Source organism: Equus caballus, chromosome 16 (genome assembly GCF_041296265.1).
Source record: "Equus caballus isolate H_3958 breed thoroughbred chromosome 16, TB-T2T, whole genome shotgun sequence".
NCBI classification, from domain to species: Eukaryota; Metazoa; Chordata; class Mammalia; order Perissodactyla; family Equidae; genus Equus; species Equus caballus.
The window spans coordinates 48,321,116-48,345,124 of record NC_091699.1 but is presented as its reverse complement, the minus strand read 5'-3'; the positions used below and the strand labels follow the sequence as shown (position 1 = coordinate 48,345,124).

The 24,009-nt window shown below is 58.6% G+C and overlaps 4 protein-coding genes across 18 annotated transcripts; all 4 read right to left on the bottom strand.

The window, feature by feature from the left end:
* Positions 1 to 126: 126 nt before the first annotated feature.
* On the bottom strand, positions 127 to 6,263 carry HYAL3 (hyaluronidase 3). 5 transcript variants are annotated; one of them, XM_070238846.1, is made up of 5 exons: positions 5,819 to 5,951; positions 5,256 to 5,313; positions 1,383 to 2,293; positions 899 to 988; positions 127 to 783 (listed from the first exon to the last, which is right to left on the bottom strand). In XM_070238846.1, exons 3-5 carry the CDS (start codon positions 2,274 to 2,276, stop codon positions 520 to 522), a joined length of 1,248 nt encoding a protein of 415 aa, XP_070094947.1. In that variant the 5' UTR covers positions 2,277 to 2,293; positions 5,256 to 5,313; positions 5,819 to 5,951; the 3' UTR covers positions 127 to 519. The 5 variants fall into 5 exon arrangements, with proteins under 5 accessions (XP_070094947.1, XP_070094948.1, XP_005600684.1 ...); XM_070238847.1 differs by lacking the exon at positions 5,819 to 5,951 and adding an exon at positions 5,399 to 5,427; XM_005600627.4 differs by lacking the exon at positions 5,256 to 5,313 and having other exon boundaries at positions 1,383 to 1,527; positions 5,819 to 6,263.
* NAA80 (N-alpha-acetyltransferase 80, NatH catalytic subunit) lies at positions 3,041 to 7,901 on the bottom strand. 4 transcript variants are annotated; one of them, XM_070238852.1, is made up of 3 exons: positions 5,819 to 5,951; positions 5,256 to 5,313; positions 3,041 to 4,345 (listed from the first exon to the last, which is right to left on the bottom strand). In XM_070238852.1, exon 3 carries the CDS (start codon positions 4,249 to 4,251, stop codon positions 3,250 to 3,252), a length of 1,002 nt encoding a protein of 333 aa, XP_070094953.1. In that variant the 5' UTR covers positions 4,252 to 4,345; positions 5,256 to 5,313; positions 5,819 to 5,951; the 3' UTR covers positions 3,041 to 3,249. The 4 variants fall into 4 exon arrangements, with proteins under 4 accessions (XP_070094953.1, XP_023476156.1, XP_014587144.1 ...); XM_023620388.2 differs by lacking the exons at positions 5,256 to 5,313; positions 5,819 to 5,951 and adding an exon at positions 7,813 to 7,901; XM_014731658.3 differs by lacking the exon at positions 5,256 to 5,313 and having other exon boundaries at positions 5,819 to 5,958.
* On the bottom strand, positions 6,486 to 18,633 carry HYAL2 (hyaluronidase 2). 8 transcript variants are annotated; one of them, XM_005600629.4, is made up of 6 exons: positions 18,403 to 18,538; positions 15,330 to 16,312; positions 14,748 to 14,837; positions 8,247 to 9,170; positions 7,813 to 7,902; positions 6,486 to 7,634 (listed from the first exon to the last, which is right to left on the bottom strand). In XM_005600629.4, the coding sequence occupies exons 2-6, from the start codon at positions 16,260 to 16,262 to the stop codon at positions 7,317 to 7,319; spliced, it is 2,355 nt and encodes a 784-aa protein (XP_005600686.1). In that variant the 5' UTR covers positions 16,263 to 16,312; positions 18,403 to 18,538; the 3' UTR covers positions 6,486 to 7,316. The 8 variants fall into 8 exon arrangements, with proteins under 8 accessions (XP_005600686.1, XP_005600685.1, XP_005600687.1 ...); XM_005600628.4 differs by lacking the exon at positions 18,403 to 18,538 and adding an exon at positions 17,161 to 17,528; XM_005600630.4 differs by lacking the exon at positions 18,403 to 18,538 and adding an exon at positions 16,691 to 17,221.
* Positions 18,634 to 20,623: 1,990 nt separating this feature from the next.
* Positions 20,624 to 23,669, bottom strand: TUSC2 (tumor suppressor 2, mitochondrial calcium regulator). Its single transcript, XM_001496048.7, has 3 exons — positions 23,338 to 23,669; positions 22,077 to 22,197; positions 20,624 to 21,905 (listed from the first exon to the last, which is right to left on the bottom strand). Exons 1-3 carry the CDS (start codon positions 23,481 to 23,483, stop codon positions 21,840 to 21,842), a joined length of 333 nt encoding a protein of 110 aa, XP_001496098.4. The 5' UTR covers positions 23,484 to 23,669; the 3' UTR covers positions 20,624 to 21,839.
* Between the last annotated feature and the right edge of the window lie 340 nt (positions 23,670 to 24,009).

The following is a 24,009-nucleotide window of genomic DNA, read 5'->3' as shown; positions in this document are numbered from 1 at the left end:
CTAAAGCTGCCCCCTTGGAGCTGCCCACCATGGCAGGACCGGCATCTCATGGCAGGACTTGCAGCTGGACACTAGCGACAGGAAGAGCATGGGGCTTGGTAGAACAGGAGGAACAGCCAAACCAGAGGCAGTGAAAGAAAAAGACTTTATGATGAAAGCAGAGTACAGACAACTTAGCACTTAACAGACTTCATCCAAGATCTTCTTGGGGCCCACCTGCCCCTGGACAGGTCTCCTGTAACCTCTCCATGGACCCAGTGAGATGTAGGAACAGAGTCCTGGGCTAGCAATGCTAACCATCTGGAACCCTGACTCTCCCTAAGGCTGCTTCCTTGTCAGGAGGGATCAGGTGATCTCAGGGGGCTTCTGGTTTTAAAATGGTATGTTATTTTTCTGGCCCCTTCCAATCCGCAGGGATCCCATGGGAAGTGGGGTGTGTGTATTGGAAGAATGACTGTAAGCTAAATAGAACAAGAGTGGGACAGGGACAAGAAGGTCAGGGGCAGATGACTCCTGGCTTTATGTTGCTTCTTCAGGCCTGGGATCCTGGCAAGTAGGGCCAGCCCAGCCCTGGTAACAGCGGCAGCTGAAGAACTCCCAAGCTCCAGGGCTGCCATCTGGCTGCAGGTGCAGAAAGGCTTCCATCTGTCCTGGGTCTCGCCGGGCGCAGCGCCCATGGCCATGGCACCGCTGCTGACTGCAGGCCGTGGCTGCCCTGGTCACATTGATCACATAGGGGCCCAGGGTGCCCACCAGGTAGTCATGAAGACGCCAGCACTCCTCCTGAGGAGAGGGAAGAGATGTATCAATTCCCCTGCTCCATGGCCCTGACATGGTCTCTCCCCAACCCTGAGACCCCAGCGTGGGCTGCATGGCAGGCTGCAGGGTCAATGATTACCTCAGAGCTGGAGAAGCTCAGATCCCCCCAGAGCACCACGCCGGCTGCCCCCAGTGCCGCACTCACACCAATGGTCTGCACGAGGTCATCCTGGAGGCAGAGAGCTGCTAAGCCAGAACTGGGCTGGCCAGATCCATTTGGGCCTATCTCCACCTTCAAGAAACTTTCCTGGCTCATTGCCATGATCTGATTCCACCTCTAGAGTAGGCCCCTTGGCATTGAGTCTTAGAGAGGCTTCTCAGGCCCTCTGCTTGGAGACTGCCTCCCCTCAGACTAGGGCTCCAAAGGCTGGGCCTTGCCTTCCCTCTCAAGATCTTCCAGGGCAGAGCCATACCTCCTGGTCAGATGCTCCAGGACAAGACCTCCCCTCTCATAACTAAATCAGGGCCTCCCCCTCAAATTCTCCTGGGCAAGGTCTTCGCAGATCTTCCCAGGATAGGGCCATGCCTCCCCACTCAGACCCCTAGACATCACTTTCACTCACCTGGGACAAGAACCTCCCAGAGCTCCGGTGTGTGAGGCGGGCATAGGCCAAGACAGGCAGGGGATGTATGTGCCCAGTGAGAGCCACACGGAAGGCTTCCTCTAGGCGGTATCGGACAAATGCCTGGTGGTGAGCAGGTGGCAGCCTGGGTGGGAGGTAGATGCTGGGGAAGAGGGCGCTGGAGGCAGCCCAGAGCCAATGCAGTTGGGTGTTGCGGGCAAGGGTGGCTGCATGGCAGTGGCCTGTGTAATTGGAAGCCATACCACGCCAGCCATTGCCACAAGCTGGGAAGCGATAGAAGCCCCAGAGCCCATAGGGCTGCAGTGCCTGACCGAGCCGCAGCGTGTCCTCCATCAGTGCACGGGCTGCCTGTTCAAAGCCAGTTTGGGCCTTGTGGAGTTGCTCCTGGGGGTCCAGGTAGGGGAATACCCGCTGTGCCCAAGCCCAAGAGGCTGTCTGATAGGCTCGGCGGCGGCCCCAGTTCCCAGCCCAGAGTGGACTCCATTCCTCCCAGTCCAGCACTGCCAGGCCAGTGAAGCCAGGTCTCAGGCTGTGGTGGATCTGGTAGGCAGCCCGTGCCAGATGGCAGTCAAGGGGCACAGCCTGGGGGATGCCCCCATTGTGAGCTGTGCCCCTGGGCCCAAGGTAGGGATAGAGGCCAAGCTGGTTCTTGTAGAAGATGGTGATCTTCTGGCCATGGAAACGCTGGCCACAGTTGGCGGTGATGCCCAGGGCCTCTAGTGGAAGGTGCACGCCAAAGCGGGCCTTACAGTGTGCTGAGGGTACGTTCCACAGTACTGAGAAGGGGCATTCAGGGGCCTGCAGCAGGGGCTGGCCACATCCCAGACACAGAACTACCCCTAGCACCAGGGCTGAGCTTAGCTGCATGGTCATGCCCCAGGGACAGAAACCTGCAGGAGAGAGGTAGTGTGAGCTTAGAGTCTCTGGCCATGGCCACACCTTCCATATAGCAGGGAAAGCTGGGAAAACTCCCCTAGCTCGTCCCCACAAGGATCGGGGATGGGGAAAGCCTGGTCTCCAAGGGCTCCCAGAGGCCTCTCAGAGCAGCTACACCTCAAGCTGGCCTGGGCAGCTCCCCTCCCATGTTGTCCATTTCTGTCATGGCACCACTGTGTCCTGACACCTCCCCCAACCACAGGTCTTACAAGTTCCCTTCTTTCCTCTGCCCATCTTGTTTCCTGTCCCAGGAACACTCAGCCCCCACCTTACCTGGCCTAATTCCTACTCAACACTCAGATGTCTGCTGTGACCTCACCTCCCCGAGGAGGTCTCCTGGATTTCCAGACAGAGTGAGGGTACTTGGGCTCCCACTGTCCCAGAGTTGATCCTGTGCTGTATCCCTGTCTATTTGTCCCCTTGGGTTGAGACCCTATCTGTCTGTCTAGTTCCCCATTGTCTTGTCTACTTCAGGGCCTGACACACAGTAGGCGGTCAGTGAGTAGTGATGAATGAGTAAATGTGGAAGGGAACAGACACCCTGTCCGCTGGGTCTAGCAGAGTAGAAGGGGCAGAGGGCAGGTGTCCCTCTACCCATGGTCCCAGGGCCAAAGTAGATTTGGGGGCTCCTGCAGGGATAGGGGACCTACGATGAGGCTGAGAGGCGAGGGTGGGGGTTAACAAATAAACTGTCACAGCCACACCCGACAGAAGCCTTTATTCAGCCACACTGACAGCTCAGAGCCAGAGCCATGGAACCATCTCCTGGTCCCACTGGCACTCAGGAAACACACCCAAGCTAAAGCTGCCCCCAGGGGCCAGGGGCTGAGGTACGGCCAGTGGGCTGAGGCTAGTACTGTCCTGGGCAGTCAATTGATCCAGAAGGACAGTGCCTTGCCCTGGGTAGCCCTCAGATGTCTTTCTCCATCCAGAATATGGGGCATCCTCTCAGGTCTTGGTATTGTGTCTCCAGCAGACTTTGTGGAGGGGGCCCTGCTGGAGGTGGGGGTGAGGTGGTCAAGCGCTCAGGCAGGGGAGGAGGTGGTGGTAATGATGGTCCCTTGGGGGCTCTTGGGGCATCTTGGGCAGTCAGGCTAGGGGCCTTGCGGTGTGGCCGGGGGGAGGGGGCTCTGGGGAAGACACTGAGCAGGTTGGCAGGCAGCCGTCGGCTGGTAAAGACCAGGCCCTGCACAGGTTCACCCAGCTGGTAGCCCAGGTGGGCATAGAAATGCAGCTGGTCATGGGTGGTGAGGTGTAGCCGGCGGAAGCCCCGGGCCTGAGCAAAGACCTCCAGGCCCTCCATGAGGCGGCGGCCAAAGCCACGGCCCCGCAGGGCCCGGGCCACCACCACTGTCTCCACTAGGAGGCTCTGGGGCCGGTCTAGCACCCGTGACAGGCGGGCATGGCCCACCACAATGGGGGCTGCCTCGGGCATGGGGTTGGGGCTCAGCAGCATGAGGCAGAGGGGGAAAGCATCTGAGGACTGGCCCAAGGAGTGCAGACGGGAGGCACGGCTGCGGGGCCACTGCTCATTGATGAGGTCCGCACAGGCATCCAGGAGCTCAGGTCGGCAGTGCACAGGCTCCAGGGTCAGCTCAGTTGAGCCAGGACTGAGGATCATCTCTGGATGGCATGTGGAACCTGGGGTCAGCTCAGCTAGCCTGGGGCTTAGGGTCAGCTCTGGCTGGTGTGCAGGATCCAGGGTCAGCTTGGCCAGGTTGGATTTCAGGGTCAACTCTGGCTGGCATGCAGGATCCAGAGTCAGCTCAGCTGGGCTGGTACTCAGGATCAGCTCCATCCGGTGTGTAGGGTCTAGGGTAGGGGTCAGCTCGGCTGCGCCAGGGCTCAGAATCAGCTCTTGCCTACATGTAGGATCCAGGCTCAGCTGAGTCAGGCTGGGAGTCAAGGTCATCTCCTGCTGGGCTGCAGGTAGTCAGTGCCAGGTTGGGGGTTTAGACCACAGTCTCCAGGTAGTGGTATCTCCTCAGACCACAAGGGTGCGCCTCCTGTGGACAACAGCCATGCTGGGCTGTGCCAGGAGGAAGGATAGGGTTGGGGCAGGGAGGGGCTGACACAATACTGGGGGGGCCATGCATCCTGGAACTGGTGGGCTGCACCTTGTCCCCATACTCACCTGATGGCACAGGTGACCTGGAGGAGACCCATCTTCTAAACCTGGGGGAGCTGACTCAGGTAAAGAGCAGAGGGAATGGGTCCAGGGTGTCCTGCCCCACATCGGACAGAGGCTGAGGGCTATAGGCTTGGGCAAAACCCGAGAGCCCTGGTCCTAGCCTGCTCTAGCTACAACTTTGTCAGGACAGTTGATCCAGCACCATACCACCGTGGCTGGCTGGTCATCAGAACTTGAACCCACCCAAGGCTCTCTTAAGAGCAAAGACAGCTGCCCCTAGGAGTTTCCCTGTCCCTCCCTTCTCCCTACATTCCAGGCTCCAGCCTTTATGACCACCTGGGCCATACCTGCCACCTAACTGATCGTAGGGTGACACTCACCCACCCATCAGGCTGTTTTCCCCTCCCTGGACTGCCTTCTCCGCCTGGGGCACAGAACTCCTCCTCAACTTTGCTCAGTTGACACTTTGACTGGGCATGGACCCAACTGTCCCCTCAGATGCAGCCCCAGCAGCTCCAGCAAGGGGCCTAGCTCAGCTACACAACAACGTGGCTCCTGTGGGCCTGGTTCCCCACTGGCCTGAGTTTTGCAGCCACTCTAGATAAGGACCACAGCTTCCTTCCTATGTCTACAGGGGTGTCCAACGGCCATCAGGTTGAGAACCCAGAGCAGCTGCGTCCAAATCCCATTGTTTGCCCATCCTGCCCCAGGCCCTGCTGGCAGGAGGGTCTATGCTGGGGGATTTCTGATGGTGGGGGGCCTACTGGGCCCCACCTTCTACTCACCTGCTCCAGAGGGGACTTCTGGCTCCCCTTCCCCACCTCCTCAGGAAGGCCCCCGAAGCTTGACGCCAATTACACACTGGTTACTAACAGGCAGCCTCCTCCCCGCACACCACATCCCACTCAGAGGGCTATAAGCCCCTCACCTGCATCAGCCACCGCCGCAGCAACCGCGCCCACAACCCCGGACCGGGAGGGAGGAAGCCCCAGGATCCGCCCCCGGGCCTGGAGCCCCAGACGTCCCTGCGTGCTTAACCCTGTCAGTGCCGACTCCACCCACTCTGGGCGGGGCTCCTGGGTCCTCGGAGAGGGGCAGCAGTCTCTCTGGTGCCTCGGTTTCCCCCTCCCTCCTAGTAGGTGACAAACCGTGGAGTTTTGGGCGGTAGGGGCTTCGAGAGCTTGACTCTGGGTGAGTGTGGTTCAGCAAGCTCTGAGAGGGAACGAAAGACGCAGGGCGGGCGTGCGGGGCTGCACAGCCACTTGAGGACTGCACGCACGGAGCGGACGGGGAGCAGGGGGGACACCGAGGACGAACAAGCCACGCGTAGGGAGGAGGCGGTACTGACATGTTGAAGCCGGGCTCCGGGTTGCTCCGTGTCCTCACTCCGCACGGATGGGTATCTCGCTGTCTCTGGCTCGGACTCCTCGGACCGCCCGCGCTGTCCCCTAGCGGTGCGGCGGACGCACTGCAGCCGTCGCGTCTCGCCACTCACCCCCTGGTCCGCAGTCCCCGCCCCCGCTCAATGCGTCATAACACCGACTGGACGCAGACTCGGTCTCTGCTCTGGTTCCGCCTCTGCCCCTCCTGCCCCTGCACCCTGAGCGTCACAGCCCCGACCTGTCGCAGGCTCCGTCTCCCGTTGACTCCGCCTCCACCTGCCCCGCCCATACGGGCTGCTCCTTTGGCTCCGTGCGTCACCGCTTAGGTCCCCTCGATTTGGCTCCGCCGAGGCCCTGCCAGGGCCCACCGTGCCACAGCCACCTGGCGGGGCGCAGGCCCCTCCTCAAGCTGGCTCCGCTTCCGCCTCACAGTGCCCCGCCCCGGTCTCGCCCGCTCGGCTCAGTCTCGGCTCCCCCGGCCTCCTGCCCCAGTCCAGCGTGGAGTTTGGGTCCCATCCTGGGAAACAGCCACCCTCGGACAGACATCAGATCTGAGTGAGAGAGGAACCTTTCCTGTGCCCTCTGGATCCTGGCGCCTGCACGTTTTAGGCGCTCAATAAATAGCTGTTGAAGTGAGAATCAAGTCTGCTTTATTTGTGTGGCTGTTGCCTCTGAACGAATTCAGGTGTGTGCATGGCTGGTTACCATCAACACAGAGTAGGAGCCAAAGGGCTCTACCTCTATAGTCAGACAGCCTGGGTTCGAATCTCAGCTTCTCCATTTTCTGGCTGTGCAACCTTGGGCAAACGGCTTAGCCTCCTCGTGTGTGCCTCCATTTCCTCATAGCGTGGTGTTAGGATTGAATGAGTTAGCCTACTTAAAATGCTTAGCACAGGACTTGGCGAAGAATAGGTGCTCAGTGAATGTCAGTTCTTGTGATTGCTGCAGTTTAAAGACTGGCTCAGGGGCCGGCCCAGTGGCGTAGTGGTTAAGTTCCTGCGTTCCACTTTGGAGGCCGGGGGTTCGCAGGTTCTGACCATGCACCGACCTAGCACCGCTAGTTAAGCCACACTGAAGTGACGTCCCACATAAAATAGAGGAAGACTGGTACAGATGTTAGCTCAGCGACAATCTTCCTCAAGCAAAAAGAGGAAGATTGGCAACAGATGTTAGCTCAGGGCCAATCTTCCTCACACACACAAAAATAATAAAAGAAAAAGATAAAGACTGGCTCAGTGTCTCTAGAGGAAATGTTTATGAGCCTGCTGGGTGGGTGCCGGAGGCTCTAACTCTATATGCAGTTATCCCAGTCTGTAAGCATGTGTGCATGCATAGGCATATGCTCATGATGGCGGCTGAGTGTACTGATTGACCATGACCTGTGTGACTGTGCTGCACTTAGAAAGCTGTGGCTAAGCCCAGAGTGCATTAGGTGCTCAGGGTGTGCATCTGGTGTGTGGCCAATCACCACATGGCCTGCTGCTTACACCATGCTCCCCTCCAGCCAGGGTAGCAGCGGCATTTGAACTCCACAGCCATCTGGGCCTGATCCTCAAGAGAGAGGGCACCTTGTAGGGTGAGGGGCCCACCACCAGGCGTGAGCTTGATGGAGAAACTGGCAGGGTTGAGGATGAGGAGGGCTTCAGGGTGGCTGGGGCGTCGGACACAGCGGCCATGGCCTGAGCACAGGGCTTGACTGCACAGACGAGCCCCACTGGTCACATTCAGGATGAAGGGCCCGAGCATGGTGTCCACATACTTCTTGATGGCCTGGCATGATTCCTGGGTGGGAGGGGGAGTGTCAGGGACACCACGGCCATACATGGGCCCACCTGGGGCATTGAGGCACTCACCCGCTGGCCAGTCAGGACTGCAGAGGTAGAAAGGGCCGCCCAGGGTCTCCCCAGTCAGCCTGGCAGCACCACCCCTGCCCCTGTCCCCACCCTGGGCCTGAGCTCACCTTGGTTCTTGTGTTCTCCCAGCTCACCCAGAGCACCACTCCTGCTGCTCCCTGGGCCGCACTCTCCCCCAGGCTGTGCTCCAGCTCATCCTGGGGAAAGGGACAGCATCATTCTGGCTCATAGGGCCGCCCTCCCTCCCCACAGCAGATTCTTGTACCATCATTAGATGGGACCAATAATTCATAACCCCCACCTGGGGCTGCTCTGGCCCTGGTGGCCAAAGGCAAGCCTGTCCCCACCTTAGCCTGTGAGTGCCATGCAGGCAGGGACTACATCTTTCTGATGAATGCTGGATCATCTGTGCCTAGCGCAGAGCTTGGCACACAGTAGGTGCTCAAAGAGCGGGAGAATGAATGGATGAAAGTGCTGTGTGGCCTCTGTTGCTTAGGACCTATTGCCTGACAAGGTAGGTTACAAGGTCAAGGAGACTCACCAGGGGCAGAAAGCGGTTTGTTGTGTCGTAGAAGATCTGGGCGTAGGGCAGAACGGGCAGATTGGGGTCCCCAGCACCCACAGCCACACGGAATGCCTCACCCACACGGTGCCGCACATACATCAGTGCCTTCCCTGTGCCCTCCAGCACTGCAGGCATGTAAATGCTGGGGTAGAGGGCATGGCTCAGGCCCCACAGCCACCCCAGCTGGTCGTTCTGGGCACGGATGTCTGGCGAGCACTGGCCTGTGTAGTTGGGGCTTAGAAAGTCATAGTTGTAGCAGTCAGGGAAGCCATAGAAGCCCCAGAGGCCATGAGGCCGCAGTGTCCATCCCAGCTTGAGAGTATATGCCATCCAGTCCTGAGCAGCCTTTTGGAATTGGTCCTGAGCTGCTGCTTCCACCCAAGGAGCCGGCCAGTCAGGGTGCTGCCCCTGTACTAGTGCCCGTGAGCGCTGCCGGTAAATGTCTTTGGTGTCCCAGTTGAAGGCCCAGCGTGGGCGCCATGCCTCCCAGTCAATGACTGCCAGCCCTGAAAAGTCAGATGTAGGCATGGCATCCTGGATGTCCTGGGATGTGCGGGCCAGGTGGGCAACCAGGCTGGCATTCTGGGGCAGGCCACCAAACACTGGCTCCCCAGTAGACGTGTAGTAGGGGTAGGTGCCCAGCTGGGAGCTGTAGAAAATGGTCATGTTAGGGCCGCGAAAGGTCTGCCCCGGGTTGGCCACCACATCAAAGACACTGACATCCACATCCACGCCGTGCCTCTTCAGGCAGTACTCGGTGTCTGCGTTCCAGATGGTGGTGAAGGGCTGGTTGGGTACCACAGGGCCTCTGGAGCCTTGGGCCATGCTGAGCAAGATCAGGAAGAGGGCGCAGATGGGAAGCAGGTGGGCTGCCATGGCACAGGGCAGGTCTAGGGAAACCTGGCCAGAGGAGGCAGAGCTGAGAGCAGGCCTGGAACTCTCTGACTCCCACTCGTTAACCCACCACTGTTCTGGCTTCAGGTAAAGATTGGCCTGCATGGCTCAGGGAGGTCAGAGGGCAAAGGAGAGGCATGGAGGGGAATACTGCCACTGGAGGACACAACCGAGTTGCCTCTCTGGCCAGGCCTCTGCCCTCTGTCTCCAGCAGGCCTTGCCTTGGCCTAAGCTCACCCACCCCGCTTCCTCAAAGGCCCCAGAAGCCATGACACCTGTTTTGAGCAGAACAGCTGAAAGCCGGGCCCTCAGCCCCCAGACTGACCAAGGGGCCTTTCCTGTCTCTTCCCCCAAGAATCCTGGCCAGCCAGTGGAGGGAGGATGCTCAGTGACCAAGGACAGGTCAGCACAGCCCTTCTGTACACCTACCAGTCAGCCCACTTGTCCCTGCTGACCTCAGGGCTGAAGGGCCTCATCCTCCAGACTTCCTGACCCCGTGGTGAGGGCCTAGGCAGGGCTCAGCAAGATTCTGTTCCTCAACTCTGGCTCCAGCTGCACCATGCTCTTGGAGGAAAAAGCTGCTGCTGGAAACTCTGAGCTTTTGTAGTGGGTCACCCCACCCAGTCTAGGGGCGGGCTGAGGGGCGGGCCGTGGGCTAGAGGGCAGGGCCAGGCAGCAGAGCCACCTCTGCACCGCTAGCAAAGTGCCCTTGGCAAGGGGTGGGGCTGGGCCGGAAGTGGCCTCTCCTACCCCGTCAGCACTAGGGCAGGGCTCCGTGCTTTATTTGGGGTGGGGTGTGGGGCGGCAGTCTGGGTGGCAGACACAGCTGGGCAGGCCTGCCTGTGGTATTGGAGTCTGGTGTCTCGGGACTGTCTCCTCGAATGGCTGCATTATGACATTTGTGGGCTCCTTCTTTAAAAAAATATTTTAAAATGTATTTTACAAATATGTTGGTATAAAGACAGAATAATCCAGACTGAATTCATTATTATATATTTATTACTAATATTAGTTTTTTCTGATTAAAAATAAAATTAAAACATGTTTGTGGGCCCTTAGAAGTACTGTGGCCCTAGGCCCTGTGCCTATTGGATAAGTCACCCGGGTTTCAAGGATTGTGTCTGAAAGGTACTGTGTTCTTGAAGTCAGGGCTGTGTTATGACCTTTTGTATAGGTGCCAGGTCAGTGATTGTATCTTTGTGAAGCCCCAGTTACTTACCATCTGGGCCTCTGCACAAACTCCAGTAGTGTGTATGTGCAAGTGTGGGACCCCCAGTTCCTGGGACTGGGTGTGTGTGAGAGACCCTGTTGTCTCATGACCATGAGACCATGTTTGTGTGACCACGGGTAGAAGCACGGGTGTCTAGTGACCACATGCTTGCTCATTCCTTTGTGGTTTCACTTGTTTCTGATTCAGAAGCTGGTTATTGAGACCTGCTAGGTGCTCAGGCCCAGGCTTGCCTACCGGGGTGGGGTGAAGGAAACACATTCCTGGCCCAGGTGAAAGTACTGCCTGGATTTACAGCCCAATCTGAGCCTGAGTCAGTGACCCCCACGGACATGGCGGTCAGTGGAATGGTGACACAGATGGTTACCATCTGGGCTTGGTTCCCCAAGTGGGCTAGGATGGAGGAGCCGGCAGGGCTAAAGGACAGGAGAGCCTGGGGGCTGTGGGTACATCAGCCACGGCCTGAGAACAGAATCTAGCCACAGAGGTGGTAGCTGCTGATCCTGTTCAGGAAGTAGGGTCCCAGATGATGACCATTAGGCTCAGCGAGCCTGGCACAACTTGCAAGGGCTGAGGGGACAGGACAACAGTAAGGCAGCTCCTGACCCCCTCTGCCTGAGGCTCCATGCTGCCTCCTGGTGCCCCCAGAAACCTAGTTCTGCAACTGGCATAATCCAGCCAACCAGCAGGCCAGCCTTCTCCAGCTGACCTCAGTCTAAGGGAGAAACTCTAATGATGGAACAGTGGGAATAAGCTGCTGTTACCACTTCAGGGCCGTGCCCATAGGCCTGTTCCTGCTGGGCTGGTCTAGTCGGATTGGTCCAAGTAGTGTTATGTGTCTGGAGTCAGTCCAGCCCCATGGTCCAGCCCTGCTCTCTCTGGTTGTATATACCTCAGGCACCTGAGCCACCTCATTCCCCATTACCCCCAATCACCCATCCACCCACATGACAGCTCTGACTGTCCCCAAGTTGCACCTTCCCCAGGGCTGTCTTCCAGGTCTTCCTGGGGCAACTGACGTGAGGTGGTCACAGGTTTGTATGGAGGTGTCACTGCTGGGTGGGTACAGGTCACAGCTGTGTACAGGAGGTCACAGCTGTTCAGAGAAGCTAACAGCTGTGTAAAGTCACACATTGGGTGATTGCAGCTTTGCACATAGTGGGTTACAGGAATGTAAGGGTCACAGGTAGTAGAAAAGGTCACAGCTGTGTGGGTGAGGTCACAGGTGTACCTAGATCACCTGTGTGTTGGGAGGTTATAGATGTGGGTGAGGTAGCTCACAGGTGTGCGTGGGTCACATCTGTGTGGGGAGGTCACAGATGTGTGTGGGCTCACAGCTGGGTAGGGAAAGTCACAAGTGTGGTAGAGAAAGGTCATAGCTCCTCCTTCTTTGTGCTCCCTCTGTTGGCTCCATCATCTCACGGACTTACTGACCAACACCTGAATCTTCTCTCTAGCAGGCCTCTCCCCACTATGGCCAGAGCACCAAGGAACTGGTCCACCCCGGCCTCCTCCTCCACCACATGAACTGACGTTGCCCTCCCAGTGCAACCACCCAGCCATTCTCTGCCATCACTAGCTAAAGGGATGAGGAATCACTTTGCAACCTGAGTTGACAGCGATTTGGCAGGGCTTGCTTCTCCAGGCTCTGCTCCCCTAACCACACCACCCCCTCACTCACATGCTGCTCTGGGGAGCACTTTCCAGTCTTTAGCATGACTCGCTCTTCGAATTGTATGCATCTCCCTCAACAGTGTCATCCCCAGGAGGACAGGGGTCTTTGTTGGTGTGCTTCATGAACGCATCCCTAGCACCCAGCCCAGCACTGGGACATGTGTGTGCTCAGCGTGTTTACTGAACAGTCTCTGCCACCAAAGTCAGGCGTGATGCCACTTGAGGGCTGTCCTTCTTGCCTCTGCCTGCAGCAGACCCCCAGCTACACCCCAGCCTCAAACTCCCTGACCCCAACTGTGCTCTGACCTTCTCTAGTCTTGCCCATGATTTGTTCACAGCATCAAGCTTCTCCCTCACCTTTCAAAACTCAATGTAGAAATCACTTCCTCCCCTGGGTCCTTGCAGCTCAGCTGGCCTCCTCACAACTCAGCTGTTTCTTGAGTCTGTCTCTCCAGAGCCAGCGTTTCCTGAGAGTAGGGGCTGAGTCCTCACTGACATGGACAAGGGGTCCCCAGGGGTGGGTTTGATGGCTGAGAGGAAAGGCAGAGACCCACCTAGGGTGACTCCCTTCAGAAGCAAGGGGAATGAAGCAGGTCAGAGCTGGTCTTACTGCTCTCCCCTGGGGCAGCTCGGGACAAGCCATGTTCTGCCACGATCAGGACAGCACTGACCTTTGAGGATGCCTGGCTCTTGCCCCATTCTGTGTCTTTGCAGTGGGACAGGGACTGGACCTCAGGATTCAGATCCCAATCTCCTGCTTGCCCCCCACCCCACTATACCCAGTGGAGGACTGTGACCGAGATGGAGAGAGGATGTATGGCTGGAGTCTACTACCCTTGGGAGTGAGGAGTGGAGGAGACGCCCTTGTCTTTGGGAACAGGAGGGAGAGGTGGTCTGGCTACTTGCCCAGCCAGGGAAGATCAACATCTACTTCCGCTGTTCTCCCTGGGTGGGCAAGGCGAGGTGACTGGCACTGGCCCAACTAGGGAGACAGGGGCAAGTAGGAGAAGCACAATGAGCCCCGTCTCTCACAGAAAGTTGGGCCCAAAGGCTTTCTAATCAATATGGAGAGAGCAAGGTCTTTGGTGTTGGGGTGGAATGTGAGTCCTTGTACTCCCAGTGGCTCCTGCCCCAGCAGGACAGCTGCAGAGTGGGCATCTCTGGGCCCCCAGGTCTCAGTAAATGCATTTTACAGATAAGAAGTCTCCAGCACAGAGTCTAACAGAGACAGAGCTGAGTTTAAACGTCACGGAAGGGGCTGGCCCCATGCCAAGTGGTTAAGTTTGTGCACTCCACTTTGGTGGTCCAGGGTTTCTCCAGTTTGGATCCTGGGCACAGACATGGCACTGCTCATCGGGCCATGCTGAGGCGGCATCCCACATGCCACAACTAGAAGGACCCAGAACTAAAATATACACCTATGTACTGGAGGGGCTTCAGGGAGAAGGAAAAATAAAAAATAAAATCTTTAAATCTCATGGAAGACTCTGGAATCTCTCTCACATGCCCTGGCCCAGGTGTAGACAGTCCAAGCACAGAAGTGGTTGTTTCATATTTAATTTACAAAAGAGATCCCAAAATAATAATAATAAACTATCCAGAAGCAGGGGAGTAGGATCAGGTACTCCCTGGCCCGGCTGTGCCCCTCTTCTTCTCTGGCAGAGAGAGAAGGGGCTTCCCAGGGGACTGCCCCTCCCCCTTAGAACAGGGGGATGAGACCTGGCATGGATGCCCTCCTGAGCATCCCAGGGGCTCTGGCCCCTCCGGACTCCAGTTCGTCCACCCCTTGCAGGATCCTATGTGCCTGGCGGAGCCCTTGTGGCAGAGGTCAGCTTGCTTGGCAGCCGGGTGAGAGACTCTTACCAAGTCCAGGTGAGGGCCAGAGCTGCCAGAGCCAGCAGGCTAGTGAGGTGGGACCCTGTGCAGGCCCCACTGGCACCCCCAGCTGCCTGCCTACGGTCCCACTGGCATTGTTCACCGCCCCAGCCCAAGTAGCACTGGCAGCGAAAGTGCGTCTGCAGGTAGCTGCGGTCGGCCCAGCTGAGCTCCCCCTCTGGTCGTAGCTGGGGCTCACCAGGTGTGTGGCTAGGCACTAGGCGGAAGCTGCTGGCACTGAGGTGCAGGAAGGTACTGGCGCTGGGGTCGCGGCGCACACAGCGCCCGTGGCCATGGCATTGGGCCCAGCTGCAATACTGGGCGGCCCAGGACACGTTGACCACATAGGGGACCAGCAGCCGCATCAGGTAATCCTTGAGGTACTGGCAGGTCTCCTGGGGGCAGAGGCCAGGGATGAGGATCAGCTGCCTCAGCCCACAGGCCCAGATAGAAACTCTGTCCACACTGCGGTGACCATACCTTCTTTTAACAGTGCACACATGTGTACATGCACATGCGTGCGTGAGCCCTCACTGTGCCTGTTCCTGCTGAGAAGGGAGTGAGGGCAGATCTTGGAGCCCAGCAGGACAGGCAGGGAAGGGTGGAACTCAACAGCTGTTCAGGACAGCATGTCCCCTTTCCTGGGGGCAGGGGAGGGGCCCTGTTGGGATCAGGGATGACTTGGATGGGAGACAGATAAGGGGGCCAGACTAGGTTTGCCCACCTTGAGGTCGGGAGCCAAAAGCCTACACTCTCGGCCTGTGCTTGCAGATTGAGCTCCAGTAGGCTGGGTGGGTCTTACTTACCGTGCTGGTGGTGTACCCTGCATCGCCCCAGAGGATAACACCGGCTGCACCCAGGGCTGCACTCTCCCCAATGGTGGAGATGAGATCCATCTGTGTGGGAAGGGGATGGTCACTGGGGAAGACTGAGACCACAGAGTGAGAAGAGCAGACAGGGTGGGCAGGCCCCAACCTGTTGCACCTTGCTGTCCCCTCAGCCCAGTCCTCCCTTTTCACTCCTAGATGGAGGCTGTTTGACTTTCTCGTTAAATATTTAAGCCACTTCTACCCCCACTATGGGCCTCTGCTTCCCAAGTCAAAGGCCCACTTGAGCCTAGGATGTATCTATCAGGGTGGACTCCAAAGTCAGAAGGCCCAAGTCCCTACTCTGCCCTGGATTTGCTGGGAAGCTTTGGGCAAATTTCTCATAATCTCTGGGCCTCAATTTTCTCATTTGCAAAATGGAGATAATGATGTCTCCCTTTCACAAGGTTCCAGAGAGAATGAGGTGAGCTGATGTAAAGCAGCCAGTGAACCACGGGGCAAGAGGCTCCCTGGGAATCCAAACCTGCAGTGGTTCCCTGAGGGGCCCTAAGAAGCACATACCTCGCTAAGCCCTGTGAGCCTGCGGCTATAGGTGGGCCGTGTGAAGACATAGACCGGGAGTGCATAGTTGGCGTGGTGGGTGTGAGCCACTCGAAGGGCCTCCTGAACACGGAAGCTGACAAAGTTGCGGCCATGGGTGGAGGAAGCGAGTGTCTCGTGCAGGTAGACAGAGGGGAAGAGGGCCGTACTCTCGGCCCACAGCCAGGCCAGCTGGTCGTTTCGGGAGACCTCAACATCAGGGCAGCGGCCTGTATAGGTCTCCCAGTTCTGCACATAATCGTGGTTATAACAGTCCGGGAAGAGGTAGAAGCCCCAGAGGTGCCGAGGCCGAACTTCCTTGACAAAGCGCAGTGTCTCCAGCATGAACTGCCGTGCAGCAAACTCAAACTCGTATTGCGCCTGCTTGACTACACGGTCTGATGGCCAGTCAGGATGGCAACTGGCTACTAACTGGCGTGATGACCTGCGGTACACGTCCTTGTCTTGCCAGTTGCGAACCCACACAGGCCGCCAGTCCTCCCAGTCAATGACTGCCAGCCCTGCAGGCTCCTCTGTACGAATGTAGTGCTCCACATGTTCCCGCAGCATCTTCAGGTGTGCCCAGAGGCTGCCATTCTGTGGCACACCACCATGCACAGACCTCCCTGCCAAATCAAAGCGTGGATACAGGCCTAGCCGGTCACGGTAGAAGATGGTGATATTCTGGTTCACAAAACCCTCATTAGGCGAGGCCTGCACATCGAACACAGTCAGGTCCTTCTTTGGGTCCAGGGGCACCTTGAGGCGTGGGCCACAGTCTTGTGTGGGCACATCCCATGCTACCACAAAAGGCCGGCCCGTGAAGATGGGTGGCGCTGTGGGCTTCAGCTCTGTGGCCCATGCCACCACCACCACCAGGGCCAGTGTGACGGCGGGGCCCGGGCCTGCCCACATGCTGGGGGCTTCGGGCAGACGGTGTCACCTGCCTGGCACCAGCTCAGGAACTGCAGGAAGGGTGAGAGAGAACCAGTCAGTCTAGAGAATCCTGGAGGTGCCCACCCCAAACCCACCCGCACTCCCAAAGCCCATGCTGTGTGGGGCACCATGCCTAGGACTGTTCAGACCCTATTACGTGGCTGTAACTAGTCTGAGAGACCACAGGCCACTGAGGGGCAGGCAAGACACCCTGGGAACTCACTGCCAGGAGCGTAGGCTCCTTCCTGGAGAAGGTGGCCTACGCCTGGGCAAGGACCTGTTAGGTCTGCGACCTCTCTGAGAATCAGACGAATTGAGCTGTGGACTCGCTGCCCAGAGACACACATGCGTGTATACCACCCAGCACATGGTTTCGGAGAACCGCGAACCAGAAGCCCATTCTGTACCCCGTGAAGAACTCTTGGTCCAGAGAAATGATAGCATTTGGTTAAGTAAGGCAAGGCACAGTTCATGCAGCGGCTAGGAATCTGGAACATAGCCTCGGAGCTGGTATCTGTGTAGCACCCGCCCGGCAGAAGAGGGAAGTTGTCAGGAATTTGTCGCCAGCGCAGACACTCTCCCAAGTTTGATGGAGGCCCCGCGGGGACAAAGGGGCAGCGGACCTCCCACGGCGGCGCCAGGAGACGGTTCACTCCCTCCACAGCCACCGGGAATGCGCGCGCCCGCCCGGCGGGTCCGGGGTAGAGCTCACTCCGCCGGGCCTTTGTGCGGGACTCCGCCCCCGCCCCACACGTGGGGCCTGAGCCCGGCCGGGTGGGGGGTGGGGCCTCTGGGCCGCCTCCCTGGGCGCATCCCCGGGAGTTCAGAACCTAGCCCACGGAGAGAGAGCCGTCAGGCTTGCACTGCCCGCCCTCACCTCGCGCGGGGCGCCGCCGGGACCTGCGCCATGGCCACCGCCATCCCCGGCCCAGCCCGGCACGCTCCTGCCTTTCGCCCAGGGACTGCCCCGGCTCGGCGCCTCTGCTGGCTCCGCCCCCCGGCCCGCGGGCCCCTTAAGAATCCAGCGCGGAGGTGGGCTCGGGACAGGACTTGCGGCAGCGGCGGGAAGGTTTCCCCGACTTTCGCGCCGCCAGTGCCGCGCTTCGGGCTCCAGGGTCCCCAGGTCCTCCGCCGAGGAACGTGGCCACCCATCCAAGATCGTGAGGCCCCTCCGAAAGGGGCTTCCTTCTGGACTCCCAGCCGCGAACACCAGACAGCCCGAGATTTTCTTCCCCCCCGCAGCCCGAGGCCGGTGGTACAGTCCTCCCGGATTCGCGGCGAGACTAGCCGCTTAAAGGGACAGCATAAGGACGGGAGTCAGGGAGGGAATAAAGGCGGTGGCGTTTCCCCGCCTGGCCATAAGGAGGTGCTGTGGGACCCCAAGGCCTTGGCTGGGGGCAGCAGCGGATCTGGCTCTGCACCCGAGTGTAGCCCTTAGTCCTGGGGCCCCTTTGTGTGGAAAGGGGGACGGTGACCAGAACCGATCTCCGGCCTTCCGGGACAGTAATTCCCAGGCCCCTATGGATCAGGGCTCCCTTCCCCCCGTCCCTGGACTGCAGGGAAGCCCCGCCCCCTCCCAGATTGCAGGGGGGACCGAGCAGCCGACTCAGCCATCCCCTGGCTGGGGCGAGGGAGTGGTTGTCCTGGCAACACGAGCTGTGGATCGCAGCGTGGCGAGCTGGGCAGGGTGCCGGTATGCCCAGCGAGGCCTGAGGGTAGGGCGCCCCCTTGCCCGATACCTGGATCAGGGACAGGCCAATCCCTAGGCTCCCGGGTCTCCTCCTGCTCAGTCTCTGGGGGGCCTGTGGGAGCCCCCAGGGCTACCTTTCAACTCTGGGAGGCTGCCACCTTGCAGAAGTTCCTGGCCGGACAGCGGAAAAAGACAGCTCCTTCGGACCTCCACCCGGTATCCTGAGCCCTTTCACCCCACAAGCCCCTCCTGCTGGGGTGCAGGCTTGGAGCTGGGCAGGAGCAAGACCTCCTCGCCTCTTCCTAGATCTGCTCCCCCATGTGGGGTTTAGCTCCCCGAAGGGCCCAGGTCTGTCTGCACCGCCAGGGAGGGAGCGCTGCTGGGAGCGCATTTGTGGGAGTGCAGACCAGTCCTCTGTGCTGGGCTCACCTGTGTGGGAGTCTGTCAGTCCAGTAAGTCGCCGGCCTCCCTCCTTCCCGGGGTGAGCCTCTCCAGCCAAGCTACTCGCGCCAGCTGCTGCCCGCTGGGCAGCCCGCCGGCGACTTGATAAACCCCATCCCCTCCCACCCGCTCCCGCCTCCCACCCCAGCCCTTTCTCCTCACTTCCTGCTGCCCCTCCAAGAGGAAAGGACCAGGAACAGGCACGGGGGGGAGGGGACTGCCTTGACCCTGTTTCCAGCTGGCTTGCCCTGCTGGCTGGCTGCCCTCCCCACCCTTCCCCTGAGTAGGCCCTGGCCTGGCAAACTGCCCCAGGTGACAGGAAGGCTGTGGGACCCAGCTTAGGTGCCAGCCTCCTCCATGCCGTCAGCTTAATACTGAAAGCTCTTCTCCCCAACCTTCCCTTGGGATTGAGGCCCATCTTTAAACCCAGTAGCATGTGAGTGGAGGGGCTCCGGTGGTGGTGCTTTGGGGAGTCAAACTACTTGGGGGATGCTCAGCTGATGGTCCCCCAAAGCAGGTGGTGAAGGGAACCAGCCCTAGAGGGGGGCTGGGGGAACTTCCAGGAGCTGAGTCAATTTTTTTCCACTAAGAGCGGAAACGTCCCAAGTATGACAGAGTGGACAATGTGTTAATGTGTGTGACTGTGCAGGGTGGGGGGTGGCGCAGGGGCTAGAAGGGTTCTGCAGGGTGCTATCCTACTGAAGGATGTTCCTGGGTGGATGTCTCCGACACTGCAGAGCAGGGGTCTCCTTACAACATGAGTGAGGAAAGGGGGTGCCCATAATGCACCTGGCCCCAGGGAGGGCTGCAGCAGGGTCCCAGCCGACCCCTCCAGAGGTGCAGACAAACCTGCACATCCTCAAATCACCCTGAGCCTACCCCCTCACCCTACTGGGCCACCTCCCTGATGCCCAGGGCCTCTCTCTTAACAGGCTTTGTTAAATTGGGGGACTGGGGGAGGTGGGGACATACCCTGGAACATGTCCCTGACGACCAAGGAGTCCAGGAGATGGTGTGGGAGGGTGGTGTCCCTGCACCACCGTGCTGGCTCCACAAGGGACACACAGGCCTTAGAAGCTCTAAGGGTGGGGGCCCCTGGGGAAACAAAGGCCAGGCCAGACTGTCACAGGGCAGGGACACTTCCTCAGGCAGCCAGCAGGAAGGAAGTGAGCACAGCCCAGTGGGAGGGAGTGGGGAAGCACTGCCCTGACCCCCATTGTTTCCAGCTTTGGGGTCAGCTGGGGCAGGCCCAGCACAGGGAGTTCCCTCACACTGGGACAGTGGAGATGGGAGATGGGACGGCATCTGACCCTGGGGCAGTCAGTGGGGGGGATAGTGGAGGATGACAGAGCCTTACGCCTGGCCTCTTATCAGGAAAATGGAAAGGTGCCCAAAGAACTGCAAATCCAGGCTGCACAGGATGATCCTGCTCTGGACCTGACAAGTTTAAGCCTCCGAAAGACTGGCAGGCCAACTCACCAGACCCAGAAGTCTGGGTCCTTCAACTCCCTCCTCCCTAACTGGGAGTTGGGCTGATGGCCAAGGGCTAGGCCCAGCAGAGAACCATTCTCATAGTGAGCCCTGAGAAGTGTAGGCTAGAAGTCAAGAGAGGGCAGGCTGCAGGTGAGAAGACAAGGGCAACAGGGAACAGAAGGAAGTATTGAGTGGCTGAGCTTTGCCTGCTGGAACAGAAGCTCCAAGCCCACTCTCCTGCTGGTGTCCACAGGTAGCCCTGGGAGGAGGCAGATGGGTTTGGGCTGCAGAGGCTGGCAGTAGGCCAAGGGTGTGGTGGCACCCATCTGGCTGCTGTCCACCTAAGACTGGGCCTGGGAGGTCCACGGGGCTCAGGCTGTGACCTCATATGGGGTCAGCTAGCACTGCTGGGGGCAGGCAAACTGTTCCACACCTATCTGAGGTTACATTCTCACCTCAGCTCAGACAGGTGGGGCCAATCCCTAGTGAAGTATCCCAAAGCCTTCCAATTCCAGGGGTCCCCAACTATTGAACACAATAGACCAGTGAGTGGCCCTCTATCCTGAGGTCTGTGTGAATACACTGCCACCTGCTGGTCATAGCTGAGATGGCCGGAGGCTGGGCTCAAGCTTACCCTGGGCCTTGCTGGAGATGGGGCCACCAGAATCCTGGGCCCAGGCCTACCTACTGAGCCTAGGTGGTGGGCTGGGTGTCACAGCTCCAGAGACTGCCACTCTTGGGGTCTACAAATAATTTTATTGAAACTGAACAAAAAACACAACAGCCTTCCTAGATTGGGGGCCACCCTCCCCAAGCCATTTCCCACAATCTTTTAGCACAGAGCTTGCACAGTAAGGAATTTAAAAAAACAAGTCATTTCTATGTAGAAATCAGACTCTGCCCCAATAACATCATGGAATAGACTATTTACAAACTTTCACATTTTAAGTATTCCTTTTATGGTTGTTCTTTCCTTTCTGTCCCTACCCAGGGTCTCCAGTACTTTCCCTTGAGTGATCCTGAAGGGATGGGTATACTATAGGGGAGGGTGTGATGGGTCTCCTCAGAGCTACTGGCACCAGCCCTAGCGTGTTCTTCCTCACCACAGGGTGGTAGATGGTCTCCTCCCAGTGGGGGTCATGGTGGGGCTGGTGCAAAGGCAAAGGGGATTAGGCAGAGTAGGTGGGTTGAGTCCACTCCCCATAGGCATAGCGATCCATAGCCCTTCCTGATCCCATCTTATGCCCTCTCAAGCGGGGGTGGGGTGGGGGACAACACCTAGTTGCAGTGGGGAGGGATCAGCCCAGCCCAGCCCTGGGTGAAGGGAGAAGCCTTCCACACCAGTCCCTGCTCCTATTAACAGCCAGCAAACTGTCCATCTGTCTGGGGGTGGGAACAGATGACCAGGAGGGCAGGAAGAATCAGGCTTGTGCTGTCCCCAGCCTCTGTCCAACACAGGAGGAATCGAGGTAGCAAATGGCTGAAATGCTTCGACAAGGGGGTAAGGGAAGTGAGGGAAAGGAAGTTCCCACTTGTGTACCGCTCCCACAGCCCAAGGGCTGGAAGAAGGCAGACCTTGCTTGTAAAGTGCTGTAGCTCCTAGCAGGGCTGGGCGCTAGGCAAGCTTGGAAGAAAGCAGGCCAGGCAAGGGCACAGGAACCAGACATTCCTGACCAGTATATGCCCTGCCATGCTCCTTGTAGAGATTGCTGGGGAAGGTGGGCTGGTAACTCCGCCATTATCCCTCGCCAACCACCAGCCACCTCTTGTCCACGTACAAACCAAAACCTGACCAACATTGCAGGACTGCCCTGCTCACAGCTGAAGATTCCAGGCCAGTGGAGTTTATTCAGGGTTGTGGCTCCAGCCTAGGTTCCTCAGTGGAAGCCACACCTTGAGCCTGGGGTTTTCTTGCTGGGGCAGAGGGTGCTTATGCCTGCCACCCTCCAGGCTCACACCTCATAGAGGATCACAGGAAAATCCACGTGGATGCGGGGGGGATCCAGCTTCACGATGCCCTGCCACGGAAACAGAGGCTAGTGAGGGTCAGCTCAGGGCCCCTAATCCAGGAAGCCTTCCTATTCCTCCCAGCTCCTCCCAGAAGAGCCCCCACAATGACAGCAGACCCCATTCTGGGTCTACCTCCACACACTCAACACAGGCTCTATGACCACTGCCCAGCCCCTCACCTGAGGAATCAGGTTCTTATGCACCCGCCTCAGCTTGGCCCGCTTCTGCCCGTTCTTGGTGACGATTGTCTCCTCATAGAACTCGTGAGCCAGATCCCCATCCTCGTCATAGAACATGGAGCTGTGTAGAGGGAGAGGGGAACAGGCTGGGCTGGAGCCCCACACCTGGTCATGGCAAATGCCAGACCACAGGGAAGTGTGCCCACCCCCAAATGGGAAGGAAGGAATAACCTTGGCTAGAGAAAGGAAAGAAAATAAGCCTGGAGAGTCCCTTGCTTAGGGTCTGGGGTCTACTAGAAGGAAGTGGGAAGTCAGGTGGTGGCCAGTGCTACTCTGTCAGACCCCAAGAAGAGAGACCATACCAGAGCACACTGTCCAGGCAGCCAACACCAGTTCTCATCACTGGTTTCTTCAGCAAGAGTAACTATTCCAACTACTTGGGGCCTTGCCTTCACCCAGGACTTCTAGAGTGGGCAGGGTGGTGGCCTGGCATGTTGGTCTCACTCCAGAAGACACTGCTGCCAAAGCCTGAGATAGCAGATGCCTGAGCTAGGAGGGAGCCTAAAGGAAAAAAGCTGCATTCTCCTCACCCACCCCCAGGTGGCTGGTGTAGTCAAACTGTCACTGTTAGGTCTCAGTGGTATCTACAGTCAAATCTCCAGCATCATCTGAGCGCCAGTCCCCAGAGGCCCACTAGGGCCAGGCCAATTTAGTGTTCCTGTCTGGCCCCCTGGGAGCCAGAGGGGAGGTCACTGCTCCACATCTGGAGAATATATCTGGGTGAAGGTCTTTTTTCCCAGGCTCCATCCCCAATACTGGGGCCCAGTCCTGCTTTCCGGGCCACTACCCTCAGAAGTCCCCACCCCGCCACCATGGGGAACGCAAACAGCCAAAACAGAGGGTCATTCTCCCCTAAAAATAACTGGGGAAGGGGAGGCTAGAAGCCTTCAACTTGCAGGTTGGGCTGGAAGAGATGAAAGGAAGAAGTCCTGAAGTCTCAAGGAGACCCTATCTTAGTTTTACCGTGCAGACAGCCTACCCAGGGACAAGTCTCAGGCCTACTCTTCCCCTAGGGAGAGCTTCAGAGCAGCCAGACAGCCAAGAACCGACTGCCCGGCTTCCCCCACCCCTTGCTCCTGTGGGGGCTCGAAATATGGAAGTCGTCCTGGCTCGGGTGTAGGGGTACGGCGGCGGGAGCTCCCCATGACGCGGGGCGCCCAGTACCTGCCTGTCTTCCCCGGGGCGAAACCCGCGCCCTTACCCGCGGCGCGTGAATACGAAGGGGGGCACGACTCGGCCTCGCGGCCGCACCAAAGCTTGCTCAGCGACCGCCGCCTCCGGGCCGCCGCCCCCCGCCGTCGAGGCGAAGGGCCACAGGCCCCGAGCTTTGGAGCCGCTGGCGCCCATGTCAGCGCCCCCGGCGCATGGCGGGCCCCGCGGCCGCTTCGCTCTCACAAGGCTGTCGGCGCCGCCATGCCCTGCCTCGGCCTCTGCTCGCAGATGCCGCCGCCGCCGCCTTCCGCAGGCTCGGTTGTCTCCACGGAAACCTCACTTCCGCTTCCGCATGATGCTCCCTCTGATTGGTTGCTTCTCTCGTCGGTCAGTGGGGCGAGACCAATAGCCGCCCTCGGATGCTAGACATCCCAGCATGCACTATGAAAAGTCAGATCCCAGCAGGCCACGCTCTCTCCAGCGGGGGCACCTCCTACCCAGGAAAGTAGTGGCTGTGTCCTCCTCGCTTTTTCTTCGTGTATGGCAGCTCCGACGTCCCCGACCCCAGAGGTCAGGTCCAGTGGGCCTGCCCAACCACTAGGTCCCCCCAAACTAGCACTTGCGGGCCTGACCACAGGCCGTGCCGCACGATGCTTGTCTAGCTTAGTGCTGTTCCTACACCGATTTTGCGATCATCATTGTCACATGTGGAGAAGAAAGG